Genomic DNA, 15,334 nt, shown 5'->3' with positions numbered 1-15,334 from the left:
AGGGGAGGGAGGGAGGGAGGCCGCTGGCAGGCTGTGGGGCTGGGGCAGCCAGCCTGCTGTGGTGGGGGTTCCCAGTTCCAGTTCCAAGGACAATGAGGGCGTGTGTCTCCAGGATCATGCACACGGCTGCACTATCCAGAAGCCTCAAAGGCTGGCACCATAGAACAGCGCTCGCCTCCCACCCGAGAGCTTTTGTAAAATCCTCGAGGCCGGGATGGCATGCCCAGGGATGCTGGCAGAGACCTTCACGCTTCCAGTGTGTTATAGGGAGAAGCATAGTTCAGAGCTTGCAGAAGGCATGTATGTCCTACTTCCGTCTTTTGCTCCTGAGTCCCAGAGAGGGGAAGTGACCGGCCCAAGGTCACACAGAGCCAGGACAAGAGAACCCAGGGGGCATTCAGCCCTGGAGAGCTGTCCTAACTCCTGGTCTACTGCTGGCCCCAGCAGGAGATCTTCCTCCTCTTGTTCCTCAGGGCAATGCCGTGCATGTGCCAGGAGAAATCCATAACCCATGAAGAAAAGAGGTTCAAGGTCAGGCAAGTTATAGAGGTAACGACTGGATTGGAACACTTTGCTCAGCTTTGAGGCTGAAGACAAGACATGTGCTTGAAGGTGTTCTAAGAGTCAGAGAGACCAGTCCCAGCTCTACCACTTGCCAGCTGTGTGACCTTTGGGAAGTTGCTTAACCTCTGAGCCAGCTGCCACCTCTGTAAAGTGGGGGTAGTAAAATAAAACTCAAAGTGCTGAAAAGAGTTCATGAGATCACACACACCAGTATATAGCAGTGTCTGGTACATGCGAGTGCTCAGTAAGTGGTAACCCTGGAAACTATTACTCCTGATCCAGTCAAATATTCCTCTCCAAGGGGAACAAAAGGACATTAAAACAAAGATGGAAGAGGCAATAGGGACTCTGGGACCCCACTGCCAAGCAAGCACAGAGCACCGTGTTCTCTGTAAGTGGCTGACCACCATGACATGCATGGTACTAGGAAATCGTGGTTCCGCCCAGCAAACATGCTTCCGGCATTAAGATACCCCAGTTGTGCTTTAAGGTTTAACCTAAAACACCACACTGAGAGTGGAGAGTTGGATTTTAGCTGTCATGTTAGCTGTACTAACTTTTGTGGACTTTCCAGTGCCCTAGAAATGCTCGAACGAGTTTCACATCGACTCAGTTGATCCCCACCATCCCCTGAGACAAGCTCAGTTATTTCCCCTGTTTTATAGATGAGACAGCTGAGGCACAGAGAGACTCAGGAACTTGCCCAAGATTGTAGGTGCCAGGATGCAAGCTTGGGAGATCTGGATGCAGAGCCAAACTGAACTCGGATGCTATATTTCGCCCCGGACAATAATCTCCTTCCCTCTCTGGGCTTCAGTTTGCACATCTGTCAAAAAGGTCCCTTTGGTGGGAAGATCTAGCTCTATGGCCCCTCCCAAGTCTTAAGCTCTCTGAATATGTCCACTCTTGTGTAACTTTCCAGACCACTATGCTCCGTCTGGTCGTCGAAACCCCACCTCCAGCACTCTGCGCCCTTAGGATTCCCCTGATGCCTGTACCGTATTCATCTTTCAGGGGTGTGTGTCCCCAGTCTATGGAGCCCTGAGCCTATCCCATCTATGGTGAGACTCTGTGCTAAGTATTGGGAGAGTTGCAAAGATCAAGATTTGGCAAACATTTTCTGTAAAGGGCCAAATAGCAAACAGTTCAGACTTTGAGGGCCATGTGGTCTTTTTGCAACTACTCAACTCTGCCATCGTACTAAGACAGCACACAGGGCAACACACAGATACACAAGCTTGGCCAGGTTCCAGCAAAGCTTTTCTTACAAAAGCAGGCAGTGGACAGGCTCTGGCCTGTAAGCTGCAGTTTGCCAACCTCTGTCAAAGATAAACAACACAGGGTTGCTGCTCTTAAGGATACTGGGGATACAGAGGCAACAAACTGCACAGCTAATCCAAAGACGCGGCAGGACTTGCTAAGTGCATTTGCAGACGCACGGAGCCCTGTGAAAGCCCAGAAGAGGAAGAGGCTGGTTTTGACTCCGGGCATGCAGAGGAGGCTTCGTGGACAGGAATTTGAGTTTGGCCTTGGAATGACGGGCAGAATTTCCAGAAGCAGAAGGGGAAGGTGCAAGCAAGGACACGTGGAGGCAGGCCGCTGGTGCGTGCTGGCAAAGCAGCACACCCCGAGGGTGAGGGTGGAGTGAACCTAGGACCCAGAAAAGAAAGATGTTGAGTGCTGGGCTTCTCTCATTCTGTAAAGAAAGGTGAACTGCAAGATTGTTTTTTCTTCTTTTCATTCAACAAACGTTTTGAGTGCCTACCATATGCTGGGCACAGCTCTAGGCATGAGGATATTCATAATTTGCATTTTCATTGTACTGTCAACATTTTCAAAGAGCTCTGGGAGCCACGGCTTTATCTCATCCTCATAAATACAGAGATTGAATGATTTGCCAAAGTTTTATCATTAATTAATAGCAGATGCTCCTAATTCCAGATACAAACCAGTCTACTGAACAACGGACCCTCCGTCCTACTTGCCTGGTGCTTATCTCTGCGGAGTGTCTGGAAAGTGCTCGCCCTGTTCTGCCCCTGCATCAGTGTGCTAGGGCTGCTGAAACAAAGTGTCCCAAACTGGGTGACTGGGACAACAGACATTTATTTTTCTAGAGCTAGGAGTCCGGGATGGAGGTGTCAGCAGGCTTGGCTGCTCTGAGGGCCGTAAGGAAGTGTCTGTCCCACACCTCTCTCCTGCCTTCTGGTGGTTTGCTGGTATCTCTGGCGCTCCTTGGCTTGTAGATCCACCACCCCAGTCTCCGCCTTCATTGTCACATGGCCTTCTCCCTGTGTGCGTGTATGTGTTCAAATCTCTTTTTATAAGGACATTAGCCACTGAATTAGGGCCCACACTAATAACCTCATTTTAACCTAATTACCTCTATAAAGACCCCATTTCCAAATTAAAGTCACATTCTGAGGTACTGAAACCCATCTTCTTGGGGGAAACAATTCAGCCCCTAACACCTCCCCAGCACTTCACACCCCACTCCACATTCCACCGCTGATTAAGCTGAACCTCCACTTCCCAGGCCTCACACATCCAGCCCTTTTCCCTTGCCAGTGGTGTGGTGGCCCAACCACACCAAAATAAAAGCCTGCCCCGGCCAGGTGAGGCCAGATCCCATGACTCCATCCAAGACAGCCCAGCAGCCAAGGAGGTTGCACAGAGTCTCCCGCACTCCCCATTGGAAGACAGCAGCGGCAGGGTTCAGATGGTATAATTGGGGGGTACACCTGGAGGACGTGCAACAATCACGTGACCCACTGGCATTTTAGAACGTCAACTCCAGCATCAGGGATGGTAGAGAGATGATCACGGCAGGAAGACTGGTCAGGAAGCAGGTGCGGCGGTCAGAGGCAAGGAGGAAGGGTCCGAGACAGGGATGCTGTGGTGAGGATGGAGAGGTAGCAGAGGGAATGACATGGCTGGGACTGCAGAACAGGCCGCAAGGGTGGGCAACTGTGTGGAGCGGAGTGCTGAAGACAACGAGCCCACAGAAGAATCAACCCCCGGGGAAATGAGAGCCCTTTAGGTGCCCCGAGCATGAGGGAGCAAATCTTGGTAGATACTGAAGTCTGGAGCTCAGGAGAGAGGCAGGGGCTGGAGACCAGTTTTGAGAATCCCGAGTGGATCAGATCGCCTTGGGAAAGCCAGCGGCAGCAGGAGTGGAGGCTCAGTGAAGAGTTAGGCATGGGCCAAACCCTGGAAAAAACAATGTTTTAAAGAGAGCTGGCGCACAGATGTGAGAAAGAGGTCCAGAAGGGTCCAAGAAGCAGGAGGAAAACCAGGAGAGAAGGGTGGTTCCTGAGACCAGGAGGGTTCAGGAAGACCAGCAGCACCCACTCCTTCAGGGCCCCCCTGCTGCTCTTTCTTGCTGGACTTTGCTTAATGTGAGCACATTGTCACAAATAAGCTGGTTGAGTTCTCATCAAAAGAAAACTGCAAGCATGCCTCTCTCATCTTTTAACTGTTTATTGTATAATATAAAACTACAAAAGTAAGACTGCTCATTTCCATGTACATTTAATCTGTCCAATTGTTTAGATTACAGCCCAAACCTACGTGTGAATACAGCCATCTGGGTTCCGATGTAATGTCTGTAATATTGCATAGAAAAGGCACAGCTCTCAGGTCTGTGGGGGAAAGGTTATACCTCCTTTTTGACAAAAGCCCTCCTCAAAACCATGCACCAAACATGTCACTATGTACATCTTTTTTCAAAATCTCGGTCATGCGCACATATGGCCTGCATTTCTCTTCCAAACTTGTTATCCCCAAAAGAAGTCCAACTTTTTATTGGCTTCGTCTGCAATAGCATTTGATCCTGGCTAATTTTCAAGAACCATTCAGACTCATTCTTAGAAACACTGAAAACAATTGTACATAAGCAGGACGCACACAACTCCATGCCTCCAGGTGCGGGGCAGCTACAGGAAGGTAACCATTTACAGCCAGAAAAGGTTAAATATGCTCTTTTCATTGTTTTTAGAAAACGTATAAAGGTCCAATTTGTAACAGCAAGGTTTTCAAATTAAGACAATTCCTATAGAGTAGACGAGCAATCGCTGCACAAAGTAGAGTCTCTTATTACTTTTTTTACATCTGTCATTTAAGAAGGCTGCCCTGCGGTATTCATAATTCATTGTTTACCGCAAAGGTGGTTAATACATTTAAGCTTTAAAAACGATCTGTAAGTTGATACTTTGGCTCTTTGGAGCTTATTTCATTAAGGAATTTTCCTTGATTGACCTCAGGGCAGCTGGGGCACTCCAAGGGGCTATGGCGATAAAAAGCTCAATTGGTAAAGACACTCGAGAGGTGCAGAGGAGGCTCTGGCCACTGCTCACCCTTTGGTATGAACGAGGGTGCCCATGTGGTTGCCCCTTCTGTCATCCAGAGAAAGTGCTACTAAAAAAACTTTAAAAAATATCAACCCTTTGATGCTTTTCTTAAAAATTTGGAGGTATTAAAACATTCCTCATCCATCTTTTGCATATTTCAAATAGACCCATATTAGAGAAGAGTAAAAATGAATGCAGACTGTGCATACAATGAGAAGACCCGGGGGCCTGGCTTGGACCCCCTTTTAATACAGATTTACATTCCTACAAGAGAATACATTCCTACCATACATTCTGCACATGTTACGATCCAGATGTTAGCGCTCCACAGTAAAATAAATATATTTACACAGAAAAAAGGAATAAATAACTTATGGGAAAAAAAAAAAAAAACTCACTTCAAATTCAAAGCTCTTGCGATTCTGCTCTCATCTTGTCACTTCATTGCACATCACTGTCAATAACTGTCCTCTCCCAGCCCCAGCTCAGCTTTCTCGTGAAGGCACCTCAAGCTGCCTGCCTGGCCCTGGATGCCGTGCGGTATCTTTCATAAAGGGGAAGGCACTGCTGGAAGCACATCCCACACTCAAACTGGGACTCGGAGATCCCACTCCAGCTTCTACTGTTCCCTGTTGGGACATCACTTTGTAAGAATAGGATGCAAAGGCAATTAGAACCCTAGATCATTTTGATCTTTCTGAAAATGGGCTGCTAATTTTTCATGTCTTTCTTGTTACACTTTGAGTATCAAGGATTTATGGCAAGGGTGTCCGAGTTAAAAAGCATTTGCCTGCTGTTATTGGGGTTTTTGTTTTGATTTTGAAGCCGAGCCTTACAAATACATGAGAGTCAGAGAACCAAGTTTGGGCAACACTTCTCCGTGCTTATTTGAACTGTTGCCCAACATATGGGATTTGTTTAAACACATGATTTGCTAATCCAACAAAAGTACAGTTGTTGTAAGTTACTGTAAATCAGTTTTTAACAATAGCAAACCAACTGCTGTACCCTGTTATTGTTCAGAATCATCAATACTATTGTATATGTATATGTAGGTAGATGTGTGCAGCACGTGGCAGGTTTGCCGGGTCCTCCAGTTATAGAAAGCATGGAATCTGGGCAGACTTGTACTCTGCAAGAAAGGAAAGCTCTTAAAATTAACAGGCACACTGACACTGGAAGCATCTACTACAACCCTCACCTCAGTTGCATGGTCCCTGGTCCTATTAAAGGAAATGACATACCTGTAGTAGTACGAGGTGTCTGCGTGGAGGTTGCTTGTAGGAGAACAAGTGCAATTTGATCAGTTTCTCACTGCTCTACTGAGTTGATAACTAGCCTTTAAAACACATTCAAGTGGGGGAAGAAATTAGAATGTAGAAAGACTTTATCATATCACACTCAAATCTTTTGCTTAGATGAGCAGTTCCTTCATCACAAACATCTTTGCTTTGCCATGTGCATTACAAAAATAAAACTATCTATGGCTTGCTTAAAGTGCCATTTTATAAAGTTGTCTTTTTTAATTAGCCAGAAAGACCCAATTTGATCCATGGCAAGAAGTGAGCAGAATAGGTGACTGAATAGTGACAAATGACCAACAACAAAGACGACGACGACAACAACAAAACAAAATCCCATAATTTAAACATTTTTAAATAAATATAAAAGTTATTCCTAAAGAAGCCATCTGCATAACAATATAGGTTGTAACTTGCACTCAACAGCTAAAGTACCATTGGAAGAAAAGAAAAAACTGAAACAAGAAGGCCATAAACAGTTTCGGCAACAAGCATGATACATTGCAAACTTTTTCAAATTAAATGTACACCACTAGGAATAAAAAGCTACTTCTCAAGTGTGTCCTGGGAGATAAGGTGGGCAGGGGGTGGGGGTGGGGTAGAGATTGGGGGCAGGAGGGAAAACATGCATAGAAAGTCCTGTCTGAGTTTTGGGGTAAAACAGCCTTGACAAGTGTAAAGTAGCTGATTTAGGAAAGCAACCAGATGGGAAGCTGTGACGTAATGTGATGAAATCCAGGTTCAAGAGTCACACATGTTGTAAGAGTGCATCCCGGGCCGGCCGAGGTGAGCCAAGCTCACTGTGGTGATCGTGAAGATGCCACTTTCAGCTCTTAGCAACAGAAGGAAAACTCTAGGGAAAGGAAGCTGCAGAAGACAATTTAGCAACATGATGGATGCCTTCTGGGGAGATTTTCTTCTTTAAGGGCCCTAAGCATTGCAACAGGGCCGAGTTCCATGAAGAAGTTGGTTGCTTTTCATAAAATTTTGTTCAGATGTAAAATTTCAGGTCATCATAAAAATTATGCCAAAAAGGAAAGATCTAGGTTTTCATTAAAAAACAAAATAAAAACAATTAAAAGCACAAACTTGGCATAAATACACTCTTAAGAAAGATGGTAGCTTTACCCTCAAAAGAGGGAGCAAAAGAGAACCATCACTTAAACCCCCAGCTCCACAGCCATCTCCCGCCAACTGCTTAATGCAAGTTTGCTGAGCACATGTGGCTCTGGCTTTGGAAGTCACAGTACTGGCAGGTGTTGGTGCCAGGGGGTCAGTGTTTGTGAAATTTGGGTGTGATATCACCTGGCCCTTTCTTAAAGCGCTGTGTGTGTGCGTTTATGTGTGTGTTTGCATTTGGGGACATCAACTGCAGATTGATTTGATCCAATTTTCTCTTGCACCATACACATATAAAACATTACAACTCTATAAAAGTACAAGTGCAACTTGTACATCTGAAGTTTGCAGGAACTATGTGAGCAAATCCTATCAAAATAGCTATCTCATATGTATAAACAGCATTTGTTTTTAGAAAAACAATATCATAAACTGCAGAATCTGTACAAAAATATAAAATAAATTTGGGCAGCAGTTTTCTAAACAGCCATGTAAATGCAACACTTACGAGGAGTAGTTAATGCCTCTAAAAAGGCCGAATTGCCAAGTCAACCTATACAGGGCGAAAATGCCAGAAAAGGTACTGAGATTATCTAAATAAGATATATATATATATATATATATGTGTGTGTGTGTGTGTGTGTATATATATATATATATAGTTTTCTTCTTTACCTCTTGCAATAAAACTTATAGAAAAAATAGACAAATATGCACATGCAATTTACAGCTTTCCCAACTTAATCCTTGTGCTTCACTTGAACTGTTTATTTTTGTCATTCAACATTGCAACATTGTCTTCGAATGGATTCTTTCCTAAACCAGGGTAGTAGGTCTCTGAGGAACCACTCAAAAAAGTGTATTACAAGTGGTCATACTTGGATGAAGGCACTCCAACTCTGCTCAAAGCAAAAACTAGTGTGATCCTGTTGTAAAATTTTCTTTTTCTCTGAAAAAGGCAAGCAAGGGTGCATGCACAGTGTGGAGAATTGTCAGGGTTATGGGAACGCTCTGGGGTCTGGGTGGGCACAGTCGCTGGGTCCCTGGGTCTTAGGACCCGACAAGCACCTCCATGATGTGGTCCAGCTCTGTGAGGTCCATTTTGAAAGGCTGACTTGGGGCGACAGGCTGACTGCTGTAAGGAGCCAGAGTTTTGAGGAGGTCGTCGGCAGACACAGGGGCCATTTTTGAGGCTGTCCCTGATGAGGAAGTGCAGGGGTCAAAATCATACATGGACGTATCAATGTCAGCAAACAGGATGTCATCCAGGGTCAAGTCTGTGAGGAAACCCGTGGACGTCGTTATTTCAAAATTCCCAGGCAGAGAGTCCATCAGTTTTGAGTCATCTGCGCGGCTCTCTTGAGGACCGTCGGGTTTCTGGGCACCAGCCTCGCTGGAGGTCCCTTTCACGCTGTCCGTCGCAGCCGCGGCCGCCTCTGTGGAGGTAGATGTGGGACAGAGCTCCTCGATCTCGTCCAAGGCAGAGGAGAAACTGTCCTTTTCTGGCGAGAGGGTTGGAGGTGACAGTTTGGTGGGAGCCGTGGGCTGCATGGCCTGGGAGGTGCAAAACGTGTCATCGTCGTCCTCGAGCAGCGAGGCTGGGGTGAGGCAGGCCTCCAGGGGCGTAGTGCTTCCGAGGTCGCAGGGGTGGGAGGATGGGGGCGCCAGGTGGCTGAAGGCCGGCGGGCCCTCTCGGTAGCTGTCACTGGGCTCAGTGGTGGGCTGGGAGGAGGGGGTGAACATGGGCCTCAGGCTGCCTTCCTGTTTGAGTTCCTCCTGGATCCGCCTCAACATGTTGTTAATTAAAACGGTCTTTTGCAAGCTGGGCTCTGTCAGGGGCCTGTGGTTATAGAGTTTCATAAGGGAAATGTTGAAGATAGTCTGACGCTGTAAGGTGTAAGACACCTTGGATGGACCGTCACAGGGAGACACGATTTTGCCTTCCAGCCCATCTTCATGCTCATCAAACTTCCGTTTTCCTCCTTTACCCAACATAAATCTGCAGAGGAGAGAGGGAGGAAATGGCATTAATCACATGAAAGCTGATTTCTACCATAAAAAAAGAGACTGATTTAGAGGGCAGGACTTGGACCTCAGTTTCCTACCCAGGGTTATTTACAAGTACACGTGGATTAATTAGGGGTGGGAGGAAGGAAGACCTTTTACAATAAGAGAGTTAGAAAATCCACGTTTGTATGCCTGTGGAGCAATTTTTATCACTAGGTAGTCTGGTGAGTGTATTTCTTGAGAAATGTGTACGACACAGACAAGTTAAGAGTTACCATGGAAACCATGATTTTGACTTTCTCAGCTCATGTGCTTGTGTTCGCATGCCTAAGATTATCGTGCAGGTTCAATTTCCCTCCCCCAAGTAGATTTATTTTTAAAGCCCAAGAAAACACTTACAATGCTATGACCTAAACAGATATAGGTGTCACAGATTACAGCTTGAGCACTTCTTAAAGGATTAAAAGAACCAAGTTAAAGAAAGGGAACATGTATAATTTGGGTAGAACTGTGTATGCTTTCAAAATGCTTTTCCTTCCTAATTAAGCATAGAGCCTTTCTGCCTGGTTGGTGACATGCGGTAAAGCACTGCGCGTGTGTTAAATGACCACAGTGACTGAGCTGCCACCACTTTCCATTGTAGAATCAAGTGGAGGAATGCGTATTTCCCAGCCTAAGTTTTTCTTTGGCTCAATTTCATCCACGCATAGTTATGCCTGAAGACAACTGGATTAATTTTAAAGTAATTAGTTCTGATTATAAGCATTGCTGTTTGGGTACTTGAGACATTTCCTAACAAAATACCTCCTGTGATTCCAGAGATACATGCGTATTTTGAAGAAACCATGACCTCGTATCTCAGACCCTGAGAATCCGGTAATGGGTGGAATTTTAAAACTGCAGCGAGGAACTCCTGCCCCACCTCGCCTGCTGCTCACAGGCCAGACTGTCCTCTCTTGCTCTGGCCTTCGTGAATACGTTTTGTCATCTGGTGGTCACCTTCTAGGGAGTGGTCCTTCCAACTCTCCAAGATCACCACCTCCTTTCAGAACGTCTACTGTCTAAACAGAACAATCTCAAGTCCATTAGCCTTTGGCTCAAAGACCTCACTTTCTAACCATTTAACAAGAAATCTGCCTTTTGGTGTTCAGGCGAGGATCATGGTTCAAATGAAGCCGGGCCCATGCTTGCTCCCTCACCATCCCCGTCTCCCACTACAGCATTCTCAGGGACTCCTGCTAATCCTGTCCTCAGTGTGACTCACTCTCATGTCTTCATATACAGGCAACTGCTTTGTAGTTATCCAATTTCTCTTCTAAATGCCACTTACCTTTTAATGAACTGCTTCAGCTGATTGATCACACCTCATTCAATCCTCTATTAACTTCTCCACATCTACACTGTCGTAGGCACTTGGCCAGGCCCAGTGGGGAGCCCCACGTGAATACCCTGGCCTTCAAGAGGCTAAACATCCCCTCCTGCACCTGATCGCCATTTTGAATTTCAAGTCTCGTCCTAAAGAAATAAGGCTAAATGGAATATAAACTTCACAGAACTTCTTTCTCATACTTTGTCAGAAAGCAGGCCATGCTGCCCTCAAGGCCAGTATACAGGTGGACATGGAGTCTGCCACTTGAGACCATCTCACCTGTCTCAGTCTCCAGAAGAGACAGATGAACAAGCTGTGACCTATCAACATCAGAACTGGCTTGAGATTTGTTAATGCTTACGAAGAATGTGGAGTTACTTGCATGAAACATTTCCCCTCATTTTGTTAACATTTAAAAAATGGCTGTCAATCCCAATGACCAGTCCAGTAATTAACTGTTCTCCAGGGCAAGAAAGGTTATGATAGTAACAGCTGGTTTCTCTAATACCCCATGTGATAGACATATTTCCTACTGTTTAGTGCTAAAAGTCTCATTTGTGTATTTACTTTGCATAGAACATTTCCTATCTAAAGTATCTGTTTAAACTTGAAGGTGAATCAGAGTGGAGGTGGTTTCATCTCACATTGCAAAACATTTTCTAGTTCATGCATCAGAGGTGCTACTGGACAACTGGGTTTTGAAACATATAACTGTATTCACGAGTATACTATTGGTATTTGCTTATAATTTAAGCATGTAAATACTAATAGAAAAAATTCACTTTTGCTAAAGAGCTTACTAAGTGCATTTAATTCTCATATAAAAGTTCTAAGATCTATGTTATGTTATAATGTGATCATGGCAACACACTTAAATGTATGAGTACACAGATACATACACACTCTAAAACAGTGTTTCTTGAAGTGTGGCCATAGATGGTGCCTATCTGTGAACTGTTACTGGTCCATGATGAGATATGGAGAGACATTTTATTATTTAGAAACTTCTACAGCAAATGTACACAGTAACTGTATGTCTGTACATGGAATTTTTTTTAATGGGACTTCTATTTTCCATAACTTTGTATTTTTATTTCATTTTATGGTAATTATTTTGATTGCATCTTACTAAAGTCTATGAAAGATAGAGGAGATAAAGTGGAGTGTCAAAGCCCCAGGGTGACCTAGGAAGCCAGTGGGTCACAGGCCCCCCTTTCGTGAACTCCAGGCCCAGCCTGGAACTATTGTTATTTTCTTAAGAGTGCCTGAGGATAAAGAGAGGCTTCTTAGAAGCTAGGAGCTAGGGGGCCAGGGAACCAAGAGAGCCCCTCGTCACAGAAAACTTGAGAAGCCCTGTCCGTAAGCGTAAAACAAAATACAACCGAAAACAAACTAGCTTATCGCCACTGTGATAAGCTAGTGATTTTTATCGGTTTTCTGGAGGAGAGGTAACATTTAGGGAAGATGGTGTAGACTCTTCTTATAGTCATCAATGCAGAATTGTCTTTTTAAGACTTGTTACTAGAACAAACAACAGGACTTTTTAAATAATGCATTTTTCTAGAAATAATCACTGAATCTACAGAATTCACATATTTAAAAAGTATACAGGTCATGCAAAATACTATAGGCATTTAGTAGAATTCCCATAGCTGAAAGAGATCTTTGGAGGTATTTTCAGAAGGATTTCAATGTGAGAAGCACCTAATTTCCAATTAGAATGATCCAGCTGGCCAGAGCTGTGTGCTAATCCTAATGATTTAGAGAAAGCCTGATAAGACATCTGTAATGCTGCCTGGAAGGGGAGGGCAGAGGGCTCGGTAAGCAAAATCTGTGAGCAGGAACAGACACACACACCAAATCTTGGATGCACTTCAGAGGTATGAATAAGGACCCCTGATGGAGTGTACCTCAAGGCAGGTTTGCCACCATTTCTCTATTTTGTATTATATTATAAGGCAAAACTGACTCCACACACCCAGTAAGACTGTAAAATGCATATCATCTTGATTTTTAATCCTATCTAAGCTGTTACAGAAAGGAATACAATGCAACATAATAAAAAGTGAAGTCATTTTCCTTAAGTTTGCCTGACACACTGCAGTAACATTACAATGAGCATATTCAGAAGAGGCCTCCAACTCCTAGATGGGGAGGGCAGTGGGAACTCTCACTCTCAGGGTTTTGTGTAACAACCACCTCCTTACGCAGGGCCCAGTTTAAAGGAGAAAAGACACAACATGCCCTCAAGAACCAGAGGGCAAGAAGCCAGGCGCATCAGCCCCTCCGGGCCTCTCTGGGCCTGGCTCAGGCTGGCCAAGGTCAGGGTCGGCCCAGCTCCTAGCTCCTCAGAAGCCTCTCTTTCCTCAGGCAGTCTAAGAAAATAACAATAGTTCTTTAACCGCCCTTTGGAGAGGCAAGGGACCTTTCAAAAAGGCCTCACTGGGCTGCAACTTGAAGATGAAGCAGTAGCAGGAGCTGGCTAAGGATGTCTAGGTAACTCTGGGGGGGGTGCTGTGGTTCCTGTGGAGGATGGGCCTGGAGTTCACGAAAGGGGGGCCTGTGACCCACTGGCTTCCTAGGTCACCCCAGGGCTTTGACACTCCACTTCATCTCCTCCCTTGGCTGGTGAAGACCAAAGCCTAAAAAACCCATGCCTTCTACCCAATTTTTCCAGACAAAGACTCAAAGTGACCCTGAGCTCCAGGGTGGGGCTGGAGACTCCCACGTGGAGGAATCATGTGGGTGCTCCTCCTTCTTCTGCCCACCGTAAGGGGCCTAAAACTAACCACAGCCACTTTTCTACTGAATAGTCATCGGCTCTTAACATGAGGTTTGAGATCAAACGACTTCCCTCCCCAGTAAACTTTTCAGAAACAAATTCCTAGCATTCTAGTTTTCTAAACATTAATTTTAGCAACTATTAACTGCAGCAAACCAAGTTTCAAACATAAAGAACAAAACTCACAGGTAGCGACATAAATGAAAACTTCTGGAGTTTTCCAGGAAATTTCATACTAAACACAACTCTGTACACCAAAACTAGTTTTCAACTGTGCAACTTTTCATTAGGAAGGACCCCGCCCTCAAAAGCTACAATCTGGGCAGATGCTCAAAAGTAACATATGTCACTCACTAGAAGTGTCCTCAGAAGTCAAAGGACCAGAGGACCAGAAGCCTGAATGACTTGACTTTTTGGGGTTTTGCAATTCCAGAATCTGAGCGACTCCTACCGTAAGGAGTCTGAGAGATTCCTGTGGGCTGGGGGCAGCCGGGAGACCAGTGGAAATAGATTCGTAGCCTATTTGAAATTTATATTTAAGGTGGGACTATCTCTTTGTATCTGTTTCCCGTCTCAAGATAGTGAGCCCCCCAGGGCACAGACGGTGTGTGTGTTTTGGTCACTTCTGCATCCTCAGCAGACGGCAGTCTCCAACACAAGATGCTCCTTAGATAGTCACTGAATACACGAACGGTAAGTGGAAATAATGAGGAAAGACACCAAGGGGCAGCCAGGGCAGCACTGTAAAAACAGAGACAGCTGTGTGTGTGTGTGTGTGTGTGTGTGTGTGTGTCCTTGAGTGAGAACTGTGTCTGGGAGGGAGGATCTGAGGAACAGGAGGGTTGCACAGACCTCCCAGTTGAACGGTTTTACAGGGCGGGATCAGGGTGGCTCAATGCACCAGCAGCTGAGATAGAGTAGGTAGGAGAGCTCCAGCTGAGAAGCTCTTCTGTGAGCCACTTTCCCATCCTTCACTTCTCAACCACGGGAAAGCCTCAGGCTCACCTGGAGGCCTGATAAGCACAGGCGGTTGGGCCCCACCTCCCATATTTCTCCTTCAGCACGTCTGGGGAGGGGCCCTCGAATCAGCATTTCCAACAAGCTTTCAGGTGATGCTGGTCTGGGAACCTCACTTTGAGAACTACCGGTTCTTCTTTCCCTCATCAGGCCATTTCAAGTTTAGGCCAGAGGATATCTTTATTCAGTTAATCTTGATTCCCAAGGCCTTCCTTATTTGTGTCTAATTTAGCAGGGCAAAAAGGAATGAACGGCATTTTTGTGATAGTAACTGACAACTGACATTAGAAAACAAAAGCCTGCATGCAGAGTTAAGATGTCTTAAACTCAATTTTAATGACAAAACTCAGGTTCTCAAACTCCTGTGTCAGATCCTACTGGCCCAGTGGAGCCCAGATTCTCCTTGCTGGGGTCTTAAAGTGATGGCGGTGGGATCTTATCCAAAGCTCAAAAAGGAACTGAAATAGTACTTACGCTTAAAAGAGTAAGTAACAACTCCCACTACTACATTTTGCAAAAAAAAAAAAAAAAAAAAGCAAACAATTTTTTAAAAGATACATCAGAAAAAGTTATCTTTAGCTCAATGTTTTCCAACTATTTTAAAAGCTACACCTCTTTAAAATCTTTTTTTAAAAAAATTACCGTCCTTTAATGTTATTTGAACCGTCAAAATAAATGTTATGAATTTTTAAAGTAAGAGTATTAAATTGACTTTTCCAAATTACCGCTTCTGTCATCCTACCACCACCAACGAAAACCACTGCTTTCACCTGCAGGCTCACCCCAGCCTCTTCAGACATCACAGCATCCTGGCAGCTCCCTCGACAGG

General features: G+C 45.0%; 1 protein-coding gene across 4 annotated transcripts in view; it reads right to left on the bottom strand.

Annotated features, from left to right (window-relative positions):
- Positions 1-4,025: 4,025 nt before the first annotated feature.
- The window catches only part of SERTAD2 (SERTA domain containing 2), a 124,039-nt gene continuing 112,730 nt past the window's right edge, over positions 4,026-15,334 (bottom strand). For 3 of the 4 annotated variants that reach the window (XM_050754831.1, XM_050754829.1, XM_050754830.1), the window contains exon 2: positions 4,026-9,329. In XM_050754831.1, coding sequence (XP_050610788.1) covers positions 8,381-9,325 — 945 coding nt within the window. In that variant the 5' untranslated portion in view covers positions 9,326-9,329 and the 3' untranslated portion in view covers positions 4,026-8,380. The remainder of the gene's footprint in view (positions 9,330-15,334) is intronic. The other variant, XR_007718872.1, reaches the window with a different exon arrangement.

Source organism: Macaca thibetana, chromosome 13 (assembly GCF_024542745.1).
Source record: "Macaca thibetana thibetana isolate TM-01 chromosome 13, ASM2454274v1, whole genome shotgun sequence".
NCBI classification, from domain to species: domain Eukaryota; kingdom Metazoa; phylum Chordata; class Mammalia; order Primates; family Cercopithecidae; genus Macaca; species Macaca thibetana.
Note: the sequence above shows the minus strand (reverse complement) of the source record. Positions and strands in the feature narration are given on the sequence as shown.